Source organism: Eumetopias jubatus, unplaced genomic scaffold, assembly GCF_037043125.1.
Source record: "Eumetopias jubatus isolate StellerSeaLion01/CBP00866 unplaced genomic scaffold, mEumJub1_p1.0 scaffold_13, whole genome shotgun sequence".
NCBI lineage: Eukaryota > Metazoa > Chordata > Mammalia > Carnivora > Otariidae > Eumetopias > Eumetopias jubatus.
Window position 1 is genome coordinate 32,718,826 of NW_028274819.1, and position 18,220 is coordinate 32,737,045.

The window sequence follows — 18,220 nt, forward strand, 5'->3', positions numbered from 1 at the left end:
GATGTTCTCACAGTCCTGATGCTCATGAAACAGAATCGAATGTTTCCATATAGGTACATTCTATTGGCTTAAGTGCTGTGGATATTTTCTGACCAGCCATATGGATCTTTTGTCATCTGAGATGTTAATATTTTCCTTGTATTTTATAGTAGCTCTGAAACATGGCCAATTTCTGGAACAGGGTCCACATGGCTCATTATGCGCAGGGCCCAGAAACTGGCTTGTTTGTTCTACTCACAGGAACAGGGACACTTACAAGAGTTGGGGACTGCGGTAGGGGGCAGTGAGCAGGGGCACGTACTCCATTATTTTTGCTCCTGCATTAAGCTACAAATAATGAGCACTTCCCTGTCCTTTACAATAAGTAATTAAAAGAAATTATGGAATCAGATGCAAAAATAACCTGAAGGACAACTGGAAGTGTGGAACCACCAGTTTTCTCCACGTGGGCAGGAGGTTAATCCTCGTTAACGCTTGGAACTTTGAGTTTCTACAGAGAGGGCTGCATGTCCACACACGTCTTGGCATCTGCCCACACGCTTCTGTACGGTATGACTGTGCATCCCAGAAGAAGGGCTGCAGCATGTGGAATTTAACAAACTGATTCCTGAAAATGGTCTCGTAAAGGTGAGCAACAGAGAGCTAATGGTGTTCTCTTGCTAATTTCATCTTTCCCTTAGGATTTCCCGATAGTGGTTTTAAAAGGAACGCTGTTCTTTTGTTCTAGGGGCACCTTATCTGTCCAGTTTCTTCTCCCACCTGTTTCTCACCTCTTGCTTTGTAAAAATTAATGTTTTCTGTAGTAGTTCAGAGGATAGGGTCTAATCTAGAGAGCGGTCTCTTCATCACGTGAGAATCATCTGTCCCATTCTCATTTTACCCCTTCTGAAGTAATGACATTGAAGGCTTCTAGTTTGGACCTACGATGGCTCTAATTATGAACAGATATTCTGTGATGGAATTCACTCAGATAACTAATTAACCACAGGAATACATTGGCTGTGGAAAATTTCAGAAGCACCATCTGTGGAAAAACTGGGAAGGGCATGCTGTTACCACAGCTCTGGGGTCCATTAAGAGTGTGTTTGTGTGGGGACGGTGTCTCGTGGGCGTTGGCTCACAGCTGCCAGAATTCCCATAGCATCTCATCCCAGGAACTCCGGAGTGTCCAGCAACACCTTACAAGCCACCTGTTGATTTGAAGTTTCCAATTCTGAGCAAAGAGACTGAAATATAGTCTCTTTTGTTTGTTTTTGGTTTTGGTTTTTAATTGTAATGGTTCTGGCTTGTCTTCAATTTCCACATTATTGCAAACTTTTCTTAAAGGGGGATTCCTTTTGTCCTCTAGCTTGAGAGAGTTACTGCATGTTTTCTCCCCTTGGGGACAAAGGGCACAGTTACATCACCCTTGCACTTTTTTAAAGTACAGAGCATGCTTATTCCTGGATCCCGGAACTTGGAAGACAGTGCTCTGCTGTCTGGTAGTAGGTGCTCCGTGTTTGTAATTTGGAGGAGGCAGCTCCCTAGTTGTGTTCACATCTGTACTGTGTGGGGCTCAAGGTGCAACCCAGTAATACTTAGGATTCGGCCTGGGAAAAGAGGTTTCTGTGTCATCTCAGCCCCACCTATTTGCAGGTGATCTAACACAACACTATCAGGCTTCCCAGTGTGAGTCATTTGTGTACGTACTGATGACTTGGTGACTTGGTGTTTGGGAACTAGCTGTCTTTGCAATCCTTTGTAAAAAACCTAAACAGTGAAGCAGCCTCCAGTTCTGTTGATGAAACTACCCCATCAACTCCCTGATGATGTCCCTGTAACTCAAAAATGTTTAGACTTTTCTTTAGAAAACTAACTTTTTTTTTAAACCACGTTACCTCCTTCAGTCTTGAAGCAAATAATCCCAGTTGTTGGAACCCAACTGAGAAATTGGGTTGCCTGCTATGTACCTTACTGAGATAAAGATGAATTTGGGCTGGATAAGGATTTGGATGCTTGATACACTGATACGTTTTGTTGTTGCTGCCACTGCTGTTGTTTTATGAGTTTTATTTAGGAGTTAGGTGGTAGAAGTTAGCTAGATCTGTTAGTTTTAGGGCAGGCTTAGAAATAAATCTTTATTGAGTGAGTCTGTTTTCCCTGCCTCTGTCTCTGTTTCACCATCAGAGATATCTGGCTGAAAGGAATATTCATGTGTGTGGAAATCTATCACCTGCTAATGCTGTTGGTGTCATTTCCATTGAGGGAGTGATGTTAGGCTTTGTAAGTGATCAGGGAGACCAATTATGCTTGCACATGGTTTGTAGCATTGAGATAAAAATTAGTGGAGTGGAAGTGAGTGGAAGTCCAGATTTAGGTCCGTAGTACAATATAAATTCTCATTCAATCAATCACGTTTATAGGTATTCTGTACTTTATAAACACAATAGTGGAAAAGCCAGGTGACAATAAAGGGAGCCCAGATTTATTTAATACCATTACAAAAGCAAAAATATTTTCCTACATAATAAATGTCCCAATAAAACAAGTTGAACCAATGAGGAAAGATGGCAGGTAAGCCCATGATATGCTCAGAATGTACCACAATACTTAAGTTGACCTTAACCCTTTCATTTCCTTATTTTAAGTAGCTTCCTTTCTTTTTATCATTTACAGTCCAATGTTTCTCAACTTCAATAAGTATATGAATCACCTTGAAGTATATGAATCTTGTCGAAGTGCAGATTCTGTTTTAGTGGATCGGGTGGATGGGATGGAGGAAGGGAAGCTGAGATTCTTTTTTTTTTTAAGATTTTATTTATTTGAAAGAGAGAGAGAGGGAAAGCACAGAGGGAGAGTAAGAGGGAGAAGCAGACTCCCCACTGAGCAGGGAGCCCGACATGGGACTTGATCCCAGGACGCCGAGATCATGACCTGAGCTGAAGGCAGACGCTTAACCAACTGAGCCACCCAGCTGCCCCAAGAGTCTTCATTTCTTATAAGCTCCTAGGTGATGCTAATGCTGCTGACCCATGGATCTCACTTTGAGAAGCAAGGTTTCATTTAATTTTTTCAGGTCCTTACAAAGTAGGTCAAACTTAATGGAACCTGGTAGATCAGATCATAATTAACATTACTGTCTGCCATCCACGGGAATTTAATAATGCATTGTTTTTTTGCAATTTAATATAACGTTCAGAGAATGACAAATACCGTATGATTTCATTCATGTGGAATTTAAGAAACAAAACATGAGCAAAGGGGAAAAAAAGAGAGAGAGAGAAATCAGGAAACAGACTCTTAATTACAGAGAACAAATTGATGGTTACCAGAGGGGCAGTGAGTGGGGGGATGGGTTAAATAGGTGATGGGGATTCAGGAATGCGCTTATGATGAACACAGGGTGATATATGGAATTGTTGGATCACTGTGTTGCACACTTGAAACTAACACTGTGTGTTAATTAACTGTACTTAAAATAAGAAATTTAAAAATTCAAGAATAGTAATAGTTAAAATACTGTTAAATCTGAACTTTAATTTATATAAACAAATCTCACCTGAAATTCTAAAGAAAACAGAATCCTAATTAAAGAGGTTAAGCTTTTTAATTGAATGTTAACTGCCATTTTGTTCTTGTAATCTAAAAAATAGCAGTTTAAGGGGCACCTGGGTGGCTCAGTCGGTTAAGCGTCTAACTCTGGTCATGGTATCAGGGTGGTGAGATCCAGCCTGGCATTGGGCTCCACACTCAGCACGAGTCTGCTTGGGATTCTCTCCCTTCTCCCTTCCCCTCTGCCCCTTCCCCTGTGCATATGAGCGCTCGCTCGCTCTTTCTCAAAATAAATAAATACATAAATAAAATCTTTTTTAAAAATAGCAGTTTAAAAATGTATTTTAAAAAGCAAAATTTTTGAGCTGTCTATTCATTTGATAGGCAATTGACTTGGGTATGCTTGACTTTATTACAGAGCTGTGCACTGTTTGGGCAGTATTACTCTGTGAAGAGGAGCTGAAGGAAGTGGGCAGGGCATGGATAGGACTTCCAGCTGTGGGTGGCTCTGGCTTTCAGGGATTCTTCCTTGGTTACCGTAGAACAGTAGGTTTCTTGGGGCAGTACTGTTGGAGGCACTTAAAGACCTTTGGATGGTGGCAGCTGTGCCTGGGATGGAAATGGCAGGTGGGATGTTCTCTGCCCAGACCTGGTCCTCGTGCCAGGCATGTTCTAGCCCTTATTCCAAAATTCATTCCATCTCATTTTAAGACTTCCTGTTCTTACTTTAATTTCACCTCCCTAAATACTATACAAATATTACCAGCGCAGAGGGAAGAGAGTCATTTAGCATGTGTGGGAACCTACTTTGTACAAGGTACTGTAGAAATTGTAATTCAAAGGAGAATACCCATCCCCATCCTAATGTAGAATATGGTCTAGTGTTACTCCTGGGTAAGTTGGGTGTCTGACCAGTAGAAAAATATTTGCTTTTTTCAAGGATGGAGTATGGAATAGAAGGTGTTAATAAAGGACCAGAGCTGTTGTGCTTCGTATCAAAGATGTATGTAAATTTATTTATCAAAGTAATAATTCAGGGCAATATACTTTTTTACATGATAATTACATGTATGTATTATTCTGGGTCTGTAAGAACCAGCAATTTCTTTGGCACTCTCAGTGAGGCTAAGTAATGTCTGCAAGTGTCACAACACCATGCGTCCACTAGGGGATCAGAGAGCACTCTGGTATGAAGGACTGTGTTGTGTAGACAGCATAATTGGATACCCATGAACATAAAATACATTATGGTTGAAAACTACATTTTTAAAGGTACTTCCTTCAAAGCTTTGGAACATCTGCCTTATTAGATTTCAATTACTAAAATATTTATTAGTTTCAATTGATTGGTCATTCAGGCAAATAGGTGAGCATCTGTCATGATCATTAGGCCTACACCGCCATTTTACTTATGGATTCCAACTGCCAATTATTTTCTTTGAGGAATGTGAAGTTATTTGTTTTCAGGTTTTTTTGTTTGTTTTGTTTGTTTGTTTTATTCTTGCCTAAGCAGTATATACCTAATGGGAAAATAATGCAGAGGGATGAAAGGAACTGGTCTCTGTAGTTGAAAGGCCTAGTTTTCCTTTGGAATCTGAGGTTCTGACCTTGTTCTATCAGGGAAACCACAGCGAGTGGATGATTTGATTAAAAACTCTGGTCCTCCTTCCTCCCGTACAAAAGGGATAATTATAGTTACCTGCACCTCTAGAGTCCTATGAGTCTTAATTAGTTAATATTTGCAAAGTGTTTGGAGATCTTTGAATTAAAAGTGCTGAGCAGTGGAATCCAAGTTCAGTGTAATTATAATTGGAATGAGAGCTTCCATTCCCGCCTTCCCTCCATCTCCCTCCACGGTGTTCTTTAGCCAACCCAGACATGACCCTTGGTTAACACTCATCTCTGCACACTTCTCTCTAACCGCTTCTCCTTTTGCAACTCACTTCAGCCTAAAAATAAATAAATAGAAAATAGAAATAAATTAATTAAGTTAAAAGATATACCCAAGCCCTTAACTCCAATCTCACACTTAAGTAACTACTATTTATTTATTTATTTATTTATTTATTTATTTATTTATTTAGAGCGAGGGCATACGCGTGCACACACAGGGCTAGGGAAAGAGGAGGGGCAGAGGGAGAGAGCAAGCATCTTAAGCAGGCTCCATGCCTAGTGTGGAGCTGGTCGTGGGGCTTGATCTCACAACCCCTGAGATCATGACCTGAGCCAAAATCAAGAGTTGGCTGCTTAACCAACTGAGCCGCCCAGGCACCCCTCATTATTTATTTTTAAAGCTCAACAGCCACTAAGAAGAAAATCAATGAATTAACTGGTCTTTCCCATTCTATCATTCTTTCAGGCTGTCCTATACCTGGTGATAAAACTGGGCTTCTGGAAGCATTTCCCTGCTCAGAAATTCTTCACTGGCTCTTCCATGCCGGGAGGGCAGGGTCCAAACTCATTAACATTCCCCTAAGAGCCTTCCAGAATCTGGCAGTCATTCTCTGTTATTTCTCACTATTCCATTTCAGAGCTCTTCTCTCCAGAAATGTATTCTATGACTTTAACCAAGCCTCCATCCATTCATTGGTGTCTTTTCTGGACACATCTAAATCCTCCCTATCCTTTGCCTTCCTCTTCACAAAGCATTCTTCATTCTCTAACTGGAAGTAACCTCTTTCTCTTTATAGAATTTTTTCTTTACTTTTCCTGGGTCGTTTCTACCTTTCTGTTTTCGTTACTTAAATATATGTCCTGCTTCCCTCCTAGACTGTAAGATTTGAAGGTAGATTCTTTGTACGATGAATGAACAAACAAAATATATGCATGTAGTGAAACTGGACACAAATTAAAGATTATTTGCATTGGTTTGCAAGATTGCATTAAGGTGGTCTGTTAATAGGCTTGCATCATGTATGTTAGGAATTAAATATTAATTGGTAATTTCTTCAACATTACCATTATCCTTGTTGCTTACAGGACTAAGATGAGCAGCCCTATCTTTAAACTGTTTACTTTGATTACATGCTCATAGACAAAACCCTAAGGGATTGGCAACAAGGAACGCTTTGTGTTTTCTCTCTTGTTTGCCTGAGTTACCCATATTACTGTTTGCTTTCCCTTCTTAGCTTTCGCTATGGAAATGTTCTAGCATGCCGTAATTTTTGCAGAGCTTTCCTTTAGAGGAAGACGATGTTGTCTGAAATTCCATCCACTGGAATGGCATTAAAGTCAAAGGGTCTTCTAGGTCACAATTAATCCAGTACTACAAAGTAGCATCTCAGTGGTGCTGCCTTTAGAAAGTTGAGCTCCAGGATACACACACCTGCAGGGAACTGTGGCCACATTTTAGAAGCTCCTTCTCTGACCACCCTCTGTAGCAGAGCCTCTCTTCTCCTGGCAGTTAAATATTCTAAACCCAGCAGCATGTCCTGATGGTGAAAACCTGGATGAAGAGGTAACCTGTGAACCTCTGTGAACCATAATTGTCTCATCTGTATAATATGGATAATAATACCTGTCTTATCTCCTTGTAACAATCAAATTAGATCATGCTTGTGAATGTTCTGTAGTCTTTTAGACAAATGTAAGTTATTACTACAGCATGCTGTCATGGATATTCATCTGGTTGAATGTTTAAGACTTGTGAGTCATGCTTAAAACTAAACTTTATTTCTATTTTGTCGATTTTCTTTTTAGCCCTGTGTACTATATTTAATTTTTTGAGAATGGGGCTAAAACAGAAATCCTTTCTAGTATTTTATAGATGTGGTTGAGTTGATTGTTGTAAGCCTTGGAGCAGAATTAGACAGCACCAGTGAATTTATTACATATAAACAGATACATAGACAAACCGTCTACTTAGCAGTATTACACCGCCTCTCATCTTTGCTGTAATAAAGACTCATCTGAAGGGCTAAAATGTTAGGAATTGTCATGGAAGCTTTTACTTTTAGGATTTCCTGATACAGCATGTAAAATCACTCACTGAGGAGGTTAACAGCAAAAAAGGCAGTTACAAGACTAAAAAGTCCAAGTTTTGCTATGATTATTATTATCACTGGCTGCTTTTCCAAAGTCTTCTATTAGAAACAGAGCTACATAAATGACAGGGGCTGTTCATATGATGTCATGTTATTTGCTTTTTAGAAATCATTCAAGTGAAGCTTTGCCCTGTTAGAGAAGCTGAAGAGATTCCTCATGACTGATCAATGACATCTATCAGATCCCTTCAAGCTTATAATTTGGGTTTAGCATGGCCTGTACTTGACCAAATAATTCCAGTGAGTTCACTGGTGCTTTCCAAATGGGAAGGCTTCCCGTGAAGATTAGGTCAAAACTGACTTTTCTTATGGTTTAAAAAACTCATCAGTAAGTTTTTACTGAGAACTATTACTCTGTGTTAAGCATTATTTGGGTCAGACATGACTCATTCCCTCAGAGAGCTTATCATCTAACTGAAGACTGGCCATGGTTAGCAAACGCCGTCAACAATTAACGAGTGAGTAGGGAATGAAGTACTAAATGAGATGTAACATGCAAATTTTAGAAGAGAAGGAGGACAGTGTGTGCTGAAGTAATTAGAGAAGGTGCCATGTGTGATTTGGTGCTTGAACTGGGCCATGAAGGATAAACAAGACTTAGAAGAGAGAGAAAAGGGTTTGCCAGGAATGGAACAAGTCACTTCCAGGCAATAATGTTTCTGGGGTTCCAGGGACTCTGGCCTGATCAGAGTAGAGGTGAGTAAGGTGAGACCAGATTTTGAAGGGTGTGAATACCAGATAAAAGAGGTTAGATGGGATCTAGTGGAACAACAACAACAACAAAAAATGCCATTTCAAGTTTTTGTAAGAGAATGATGAGCTCAGAGTGGTTAGTCAGGCAGTGGTCACCATAGTTGAATGGAGCAGAAAGGATGTGAAGTACGTCTGGGAGACACTGCAGTCCCAAAACGAGATGGTGACAGCTGAGCCAAGATGGTGGCAGTGGGATGGAGGAAAAAGGGGATGGACAAGAAAAAAAAGTCTTAAAGGAAAAATGAGCAGGACTTCTTCACTGATTGGATTTGAAGACCATACCTAAAAGGTATGGTCAAACTTGATTCCAAGATTTCTTGCCTTCACCCTGGATGGTCCAAAGGAATAAGAAATCACTGTCAGAAACAGAAAAGTTAGGAAGTAACGTTGTCCCCACGGAAAGTACTGAGTTTGGTGTTGGATACGTTCCCAGGCCTTGTGAGTGAGTAGGCAGTGAGCATCCCAGAAGTGTCCCTCTGGGCAGGGCTGGAGATGGGGGCTGGACTTCAGCACCAGGAAGTTCATTACTGACTCCGCAGATGTTCAGCTTTCAGGGATGCCCTGGGTTTGGGCATCAGGATGGAAGCCAAGTTTTATTGACTCAGATTCCATTTGTATCTGAAATAGTTACTTATGGAACTGCTAAGAAGAGTATGTAAAGGACTGACTACTTTTGTAACCAAGAAGTTATTAATAAAAACATGAGACCAGTAAAAGGCAGGGTAAACTTCTTTAAGCCAAGTATAGGAAAAGCTTATCATTAAAAGACTTATTACTGTGGTAGTGGTTATAAAACAGTTGCCCAACTCAATTTGAAGATGCTTGAGTGCCTTAGGCCATTTTAAGCAGTTTGTGTGGGCACTTAGTAAATATTTACGAGACTTACTCTATTTGATTAGTTCTAAAATGAGCATCTCTGAAATAGGTTGTGTCCTACAGTTGATGTCATTTTATTGTTGTTGGCCAGGTAGGAAGGAGTCACAGCACAGTTGTCACCACCTTAGCCAATTTATTTTGCTTAGTTTTCTTTGGTTACGCATGCAGAAAAATTATATATGATAAAATGTGTCCAAATAAGCCTAAGAGAGCTCTTCAGCAAGTATACAGTAACAGTTCCGAGTAATAAAGCAGTAGTTTAATTGGCTGCATTTTTAGTTTCTTAGTGGCACATAAAATGGTGTGTTTTATAATGCAGGTATCTTAGATTTAATGAAATAGTAGTATTAAAAGATAACCCATCACAGCAAATCTCTAGTGATATAGATGGATGTAGTAATATACAGATGATATAGATGGCTGTAGTGAAATATTCTAAATTTGCATTCTTTCCTCAGTCTCCATCGGAGGTGCCCCTTTGGTTGTTTTAATTTGAACTGGGAACATTAGGAGAAAGGATTTTCATTCAGTGGTACAGCCAAGTACAGAAAACTCCTTAGAGGATACATTTCTTTGATGCTGCAGAATCCAGAACATTCACAAAAGGTTCAGGTGTAAGCAGAATGGATATCTGTGGTTCATTCAAACCAGTGTGCCCTTCCTACCCTCAGACCCTTGTATACTCCAGACAGTCCTGAGCATGCTTGCTAGTTGTACAAAGTGAGAGTGAATCCACAAGGAAATTTGTGGGTGTTTGGGGACAGTAATAGTCTCTCCGTGATCTCTTATAAAAGCGGAGAACAGAAACGTTTGTTTCTCCGTACCAGCATTTTCAGCCATTTCTGCAGAATGACCTATTGACTGGAGGTAGGTTGTTGCCTTCCTGTTCAGTGACACTGCATGGACAGAAAAACAGTCCTTCTTCCTACTGGTTAGCACAGCATAACAACTAGGGCACGTGTGTGTCTCTTTGTAAGTCCTTGCTCCAGGACTGAGAAGTAGGAATAGTTAGTGTCGGAGCTGAGGGATGCTTCTCTCTCTTGCTAAGGGACCCAGTGCTTCAGGTAAGTGATTCTGAAGTCCTTCACCCTCAGATGGTAACCTTGGGTCGGTCTGTAGGTATGTTTTCATGTTGTTTGTTCACCTATTCTAATTGGTTTCCCAGAGTCTGCTTATAGACGTAGAGCCAAATTTAGAGAATAGCAACCCTCTGGCAAACAGGAAAAGATTAATTTTGTGGTGTGCTGTTAAGGGACTTCCCAGAAAACTTCAAAAGCACAGAAAGAAGCCTATTCCATAATGTGCAAAATGCCACGCAGCTTTTTAAAGGTGTGATAAACTCTGAGCTCTCTCATACACATACACAGCGGACCACATCTCCAATAAAAGGAGAAGCTGAGCTTTCTTAGATGGGGCCGCCTGTGAGCCAGGAAAGCCAAGGCATGAGGGGCTCGGAGAGTTGGTGGAGATAACTGTGGATCCGCATCTGGGAGGCATTTGAAATTGACTTCGGTGCCTTTTTAATGCTGACTTTTCCAGTTCTCTCTTAAGTAGACACATTGTTTTCATGATATCAGCCCCAGGCATAGACACGCCATTAAAATCAACGTGTAGAAAATGATTTGTGTTTGGAAATAAGCAAAATATTTTCAGTTATGTCTACCCAGGTGTAGTAGGGAAACACTGGAGCTGAAGTTGGGAGCCCCAAGTTCTAACATAAACTTTCTTCGGGACAGGAAGCAATTCCTTCAGTGGCCTTTGGTTTCCTTGTCTGTAAAGCAGGATGGCTTGATGGGATTATCTTTCTGCTTTTGTTCTATGGGAGGAGGAAAAAAAAAAGTCAGTGTAAAGGCTCTTTACCCCTCCCTCACTTCTTTCTCATGGTGCCCTTCAGGCCTAGGTATCACACAGCTAGAAAGGCCCCCCACAGACCCTCAGGCCACTACTGGTCCTGTCACACGTTCCCGCAATAGGACCATGTTGCTAACTTGAAAAAAAAAATTACTATTACACTTGCATTTGTTGCTTAGTAACATTTCTGATTTTGTGTTTCTGTGACAGCCTGAGCAGAGATCATTAAAAATTAAACTTACAAAGCTGCCAAAGTGGGAGGAAGGAGGAGAACTTGAAGCCACCATTTTTTTCACTTGCTTAGAAGCCATCTAACCTTGAGTTTCAATGCCAAGTCTTGGGGCAAACACAGCACGGTCTCTGGTTTATATTAAACCACATAGGGTACACTCCTGACATTAACTTGTGTTGCAGCTGGAGTTTGTCACCAGTACATAAAATCCTTGACCCTGCAGAATGGCCTGGAATTACAATCACATGGCCGCACTGCATCCCTGCGGGAGAAAGCCCTAACGAGTTCTGTGTCCTCTTTGTGCTTTCTCCCTACAGTTCCACCAGGTGAGAAGAGTGATGACCATCCTTTTCCTTACTATGGTTATTTCATACTTCGGTTGCATGAAGGCTGCCCCCATGAAGGAAGCAAACGTCCGAGGACAAGGCAGCTTGGCCTACCCAGGTGTGCGGACCCATGGGACTCTGGAGAGCGTGAATGGGCCCAAGGCAGGCTCCAGAGGCCTGAATTCCTTGGCTGACACTTTTGAACACGTGATAGAAGAGCTGTTGGATGAGGACCAGAAAGTTCGGCCCAATGAAGAAAACAATAAGGACGCGGACTTGTATACTTCCAGGGTGATGCTCAGTAGTCAAGTGCCTTTGGAGCCTCCTCTTCTCTTTCTGCTTGAGGAATACAAAAATTACCTGGATGCTGCAAACATGTCTATGAGGGTCCGGCGCCACTCTGACCCCGCCCGCCGTGGGGAGCTGAGCGTGTGTGACAGCATTAGCGAATGGGTAACAGCGGCAGATAAAAAGACTGCAGTGGACATGTCGGGCGGGACGGTCACGGTCCTTGAAAAAGTCCCCGTATCGAAAGGCCAACTGAAGCAGTACTTCTATGAGACCAAGTGCAATCCCATGGGTTACACAAAGGAGGGCTGCAGGGGCATAGACAAAAGGCATTGGAACTCCCAGTGCCGAACTACCCAGTCGTACGTGCGGGCCCTGACCATGGATAGCAAAAAGAGAATTGGCTGGCGATTCATAAGGATAGACACTTCCTGTGTATGTACATTGACCATTAAAAGGGGAAGATAGTGGATTTATGTTGTATAGATTATATTGAGACAAAAATTATCTATTTGTATATATACATAACAGGGTAAATTATTCAGTTAAGAAAAATAATTTTATGAACTGCATGTATAAATGAAGTTTATACAGTACAGTGGTTCTACAATCTATTTATTGGACCTATCCATGACCAGAAGGGAAACAGTCATTTTGCGCACAACTTTAAAAAGTCTGCATTACATTCCTCGATAATGTTGTGGTTTGTTGCCGTTGCCAAGAATTGAAAACGTAAAAAGTTTAAAAAATAATAATAAATTGCATGCTGCTTTAATTGTGAATTGATAATAAACTGTCCTCTTTCAGAAAACAGACAAAAAAAACAAAACAAAAATTTGAACCAAAACATTCCGTTTACATTTTAGACAGTAAGTATCTTCGTTCTTGTTAGTACTATTATCTGTTTTACTGCTTTTAACTTCTGATAGCGTTGGAATTAAAACAATGTCAAGGTGCTGTTGTCATCGCTTTTACTGGCTTAGGGAATGGGGGCTGGGAGGGGTATATTTTTGTTTGTTTTGTGTTTTTTTTTGTTTGTTTTGTTTTCTTTTGTTTGTTTTGTTTTTTTTTTAGTTCCCATAGGGAGTAGGGATGGGGAAAGAATTCCTTCAATATATATTCTGGTTGATAAGAGATTTATTTGTATGTTGTAAAGATGTTTGCAATATCAATCAGATGACTGGAAAATGAATAAAAATTAAGGCAACTGAACAAAGTGCTCACTCCACTTCCCATGTTGCACCTCCTAGGCTCCCACTCGCCCTTTGGGCCTTGGTCAGGGGAGGCTCCTTTTGTCTGAAAGACCTACATTTTCTTAGAGCACATTCTTTCCCTCCCTCCCCCTTTGGTCCCCTCTTTGTTTTGTTTTCTCTCAAAGGAAGAAAAATCAGTTGCGCGCTCTGAAATAATTTACCACTGCTGTGAACGAATGAACAAATTTTGTCATTGTGGCACTCATATAAGCATGGAGAGCAGGGATTTCTTTCTTTTCTTTTCTTTTTCTTTTTCTTTCTTTTATTTTTTTTAAGAAGAGAAAAAGACAACAAAACACAAAAATGAAGATTCTTTTTTACGAGGGGTAAACGTTGGGTAAATCATTGTAAGGCTTCACAGAATCATGGTAAGGCTTAAAAATTACCTTGCAAGCAAAAGGTGGAGTTCTGTACGGACCCAGAAACGCCTAGTTCAGAGTAGGAGTCCACACGCCAGTGAAATGAGACTGAAGAGCAGCCATATGGAGGCTGTGTGGAGCTGACATGTCATTTCCGGGCAGTGCGGGAGAAATTCCTGAGTGGCCACCCTGAGGTCTAGGTGGGGGTGGGGAATGGTACTTCAGACATTCCAGAAGGGAGGACTCTGAAGGACCTTTCAAAGGTGGCTCTGGAATGACTATGTCAAGTTGCTTGGACCTCGCGCTTTAAGTGCCTACATTATCTAACTGTGCTAAGAGGTTCTCGCTGGAGGACCCCACTCAAGTTGACTTATGCTCTCCACCCCTGGGTAATTTGTCCTAAAGCTGGATAAGCCTGGAGCAGGTTCAGAACCAAATATGGCATTGTGATCTTGAGACTGATACAATGAGAGAGAAGATGCTTACGACATGAACACTTACTGCTTTGAAATTAGACTTGAGGAAACCAGGGTTTTGTCTTCTGAGAACTTTTGGTAAAGGGGAAGGGACAGGAAAAGGCCCCAAAACTCAGGTTGGATGACCCAAGGCTACTGACAGAAAATTTTGTCCAGAGACAAGACTTCGAGGTGTCTGCACATCTAGGACACCTAAGGCTTGAAAAGGTGCCTTGTTCAATGGAAGAGGCCAGGACTGAGCTGACAAAGTGTTGCTCCCCAGTGAAGGCCTCAGCAACCTCCTGACCATCCTGTCTGTTCATGGAGAGGGTCCCTGCCTCACCTCTGCCATCTTGGGTTTGGAGAAGTAAAGTTGGGAGTCTGGAAGAGTGGTCCTGGGAGAAATAGTGCTAAACCCACTCCCCCGTTAAGCCCCCTATCCAAATCTGAGAATGTCCTAGACCAGGGTCCTTGAATAGCAGAAAGCCTCCAGAAGTTGCTGCATCTTAGTAGGTTGGGTGAAGGGTCAGCAAAAGAGGACGTCCACCATGACCCAGGGAATGAAGATACTATCAGCAAATAATTTCTATTTGTTCAGTCTTTCATTTAGAATGAGCCGAGCCTATCCTTTACGATACCATCTGAACACCTATCCTTAAAAGAGGGAAGATTTTAGTAGAGGTTTGTTTTGTGCTGTTTGAAAATATTGTCTTTGTAATTATTTTTGACATGTAATGAATATCTGCTGTATGTTAACTTTTTGCAGCTTGCTTCTGAGGGACAAAATTATAAAACAGGAAGTCCCCGTCACAATCTCAAAGTTCTGCAAAGGCCAGATCTGTTACGTGGTTGAATAGGAGACCCCGAGCAATTGTGTGGTCACTGGCTCTCTCTTACCCCATAGGTTACATCACAGTCACACGCTTGGTGGCTTATGTTGACCTAAGATTTATTTTGTTAAAATCTTTCTCTGTTGCTGTTCATTTTTGTTCTGTTCAGTTCTGTTTTGTTTTGTTTTTTTTTAAAGTCTTGCTGTGGTCTCTGTGGCAGAAGTGTTTCATGCATGCCGGCAGGCCTGTTGCTTTTTTATGGTGATTCCCATTGAAAATGTAAGTAAACGTCTGTGGCCTTGTTTTCTCTATGGTAAAGATATTATTCACCATGTAAAACAGACAAAAAAAATATTTATTGTATTTTAGTATATTTATATAATTATGTTATTGAAAAAAAAATTGGCATTAAAACTTAACCGCATCAGAAGCCTATTGTAAATACAAGTTCTATTTAAGTGTACTAATTAACATATAATATATGTTTTAAATATAGAATTTTTAATGTTTTTAAATATATTTTCAAAGTACATAAAATCTGGGGGTTCTGGGTTTTTTCTCTTCACTGTAAAACCAAACATGAAAACGCGTTTTATTATAAATACGTGTGTTCCTTGCTTTAAGACCAACCTGACTAGTGTTAGCAATTGCACAGCCCCACCAGAGAGGAGGCTTATTTCAAAGCAGGGGAGGCCAATCCTGCAGTCTGCAAGCTTCTGAGAAGCTCTAGGATTGGGCCCACCTTCTGCAGTGGAAGACGAGAGTGTCAGATTCTAGGACACTTGAAAGTTTTCTCCTTTGAAGTGATAGACTTTCATCAAGTACCAAACCATGTATCCTAGCAACATCAGGATCCATGAATCAGGGCTGGCTGGCTCTATTTGATTATAAAATAACTGTTAAAAAAAAAAATCAAAGTAGGTTTACTTAGGAATAATGAGAATAAATTGGCCCAAATTTAGAAAGTCAATGACTGAAAGAAAACATAGAAATCCAATATTTAGAAGCAGGTCATGTACCCTCCGTTTGGAAATGGTGCCATTTGCATTATGTATTTGTATCCATTGCACTGATTTAATTTTTGTATGTGAAGCATGCAGATTTTATATCATAGTACCCGTGATCTAACAGATTGCTAGGATTTCTAAAAAGATTTGCCACTGTGATGGCTGCCAAGCCGCTGGGTAATTTAGTTAAAGTGTTTAAAGTTATCACTAAATCTTAGGGAAATAAATGGAAGGATTTTAAATTAGAGAAAGAGCCATTAAGGAAAAAAAGCATCTGTTCCTACTCTTCAGACTCCCCATTTGAACACTGACAACCCATCCCAGAACGTGGTGAACCATATCTGTGCAATGTATCATTTCTATTTCAAACATACACACATGGTTTCCTCTTGTATTGTCTTATAAATAAGGATCAAGAAAGTCATAACAAACATTGACTTGTGTTGTGTATATGGAAGAACAGAACCAATGAGATGAATTACTCAATCCTAATCTGTCCAGGGAGCTTGCAAAGTACTCCAAACTCTAAGAGAAGACCCTGCCTGGCAGTCCGGGCATGAGCCCAGCCGTGGAATTAGATCTTAGGTAAACGTCAGGCTTAACCAATTTTCATAGTCCAGGAAGACTAAGATATTTTTGAAAGGATTGTGTAAGAAGAGAATTAAATCTGGCATTCAAATTACTTAAAGGGGTGTGGTAAACAGTCCTGGGAGTTTTCATCAGAAGATGAGGTGAGAGAAACAAACAAAAAATGGAGGCTCTACCAAATTAACCAACTTGGAGTTAACAGGGTAGTCAATTTGTACTCTGTTCGTTGGGTACAAGCAGTTAAACCTGTTCAGTCGTTGGGATGCCTAGACATAACCCAGATCATTGCTTCCTTGGATCAATTGTTTTTCACAGTATTGAGAGGCCTCTGTGATTATTGTCAGTGTCAATGGTATTGTTAGCGGTACTAATTCCATGAGTCCTCCCTCAGCTGTGAGACTCTGAACGAAGTACTAGAGTGGATCCATGCTAAATCTTCTATTCATTTAAGTGATTACTAGACTCTGGATAAGATGTCAAACACCTTATTAATTGCAACCAAGGGTTTCCAGCCTGGCCTCGGTTCAGCCAGCACTAAGGCAGCGTTAGGGCCTAAGCCAGATGCAAAACATACATACCTTCTCTGCATTCTCTCATCAAGCCTGTTCTAGAAGTCAGTCAAAGTTGAAACGGCTGCATATTTTGATAAGCTATTCTTAAGTAATAAATGATATGTGTACATACATGTAGGTAGATAAAGTATTTAGCCTGGAGAAAATTCATCCATGGATTTGACCCATCCTCAAAATGTTGGACAGCAAAATTAGTGATGGAATCTGGGCCCTTTTAAAAATTTTTTGGTTTTTAGTTTTTGTTTTTTTTTTTAGCTGTGGGTTGTTTTAACTCTTGTTTTAAAGGTTAGTTGGTTGGTGATTTGGCGGGGGGAACGAGGGTTGGGAATCTAACTCTCATTAGTTACATTAAGCTAACTGGCGATTGGTTCTGTGAATCCTCACCTAAGAGCCAAACTGAGTGACTAGAGTAGGTACAACCACTCCAAACCAGCCAGCGTTTACATATGTTGCAGCTAAGGGACCACCCCCCTGCACCTCTGTCCCCAGGCTTGAGTATCTTCGTCCACTCCCCAATTCCAGCCACCATTTTGATTCTTTATAGAAAAGCAAAAAGACTCCCTCCTCATCTTTGGATAAGTGATTAAATGCAATAAATTGCCTGAAGAATGTTTAAATATTAACAAAAAACATTGTGATCTTACACATCATTATATTCCTCATTAAGAAAGAGCTCTGTCTGTAGGCTTTCCATAGGTCCTCACCTGAACCCCTCTAATTATTTGCTAGGCATAAACACCGGATCAGGGGCCCCCCAACCTGGCATTTGCTTGTCTGAATAAGGATAGTGTACCCTCAGTATTTTCGGTATCATGGAATTGTAAATGCTGGTCCCCTAATTAATTCTCACTGCATGCACGCACACACACACACACACACACACACACACACACACGACCTTTGCATTCATTATATATTTGTGTGAGCCGCTAATTTCTTCTACCTGGCAAAACAAAACAAATGTATTTTCCCTTTGGAAAGATAAGCCCTTCCTTCTGTCTTAAAATATCCCACACAAAACACTGCGGTTTAATGACGGGACATGTCTTAGGCCTATAAATGACCAAAAAATGATGGGAAGACTGTGCTTGAAGTGCATGTTCTACATTTAGAAATCATCATAAGGATGCTTCTGCAGCACGGCAGTTTTGGGATTGTATTCTGTTCAGATGGTTCCTTAGAAACCAGGAGCTGGTCTGCATAGAATGGCTGAACCCAGGGGAAATATTTTTGTCTAGCTTAAGTGCTCACATTTT

General features: G+C 40.7%; 1 protein-coding gene across 1 annotated transcript; it reads left to right on the forward strand.

The window, feature by feature from the left end:
* The first annotated feature begins 427 nt into the window (after window positions 1-427).
* Window positions 428-12,368, forward strand: BDNF (brain derived neurotrophic factor). Its single transcript, XM_088017691.1, has 2 exons — window positions 428-627; window positions 11,604-12,368. Exon 2 carries the CDS (start codon window positions 11,625-11,627, stop codon window positions 12,366-12,368), a length of 744 nt encoding a protein of 247 aa, XP_087873817.1. The 5' UTR covers window positions 428-627; window positions 11,604-11,624.
* The last annotated feature ends 5,852 nt before the right edge of the window (window positions 12,369-18,220 follow it).

What these genes read in the sequence shown, in the direction of transcription:
- BDNF (XM_088017691.1), top strand. Translation starts at nt 11,625, where the DNA reads ATGACCATCCTTTTCCTTACTATGGTTATTTCATACTTCGGTTGCATG.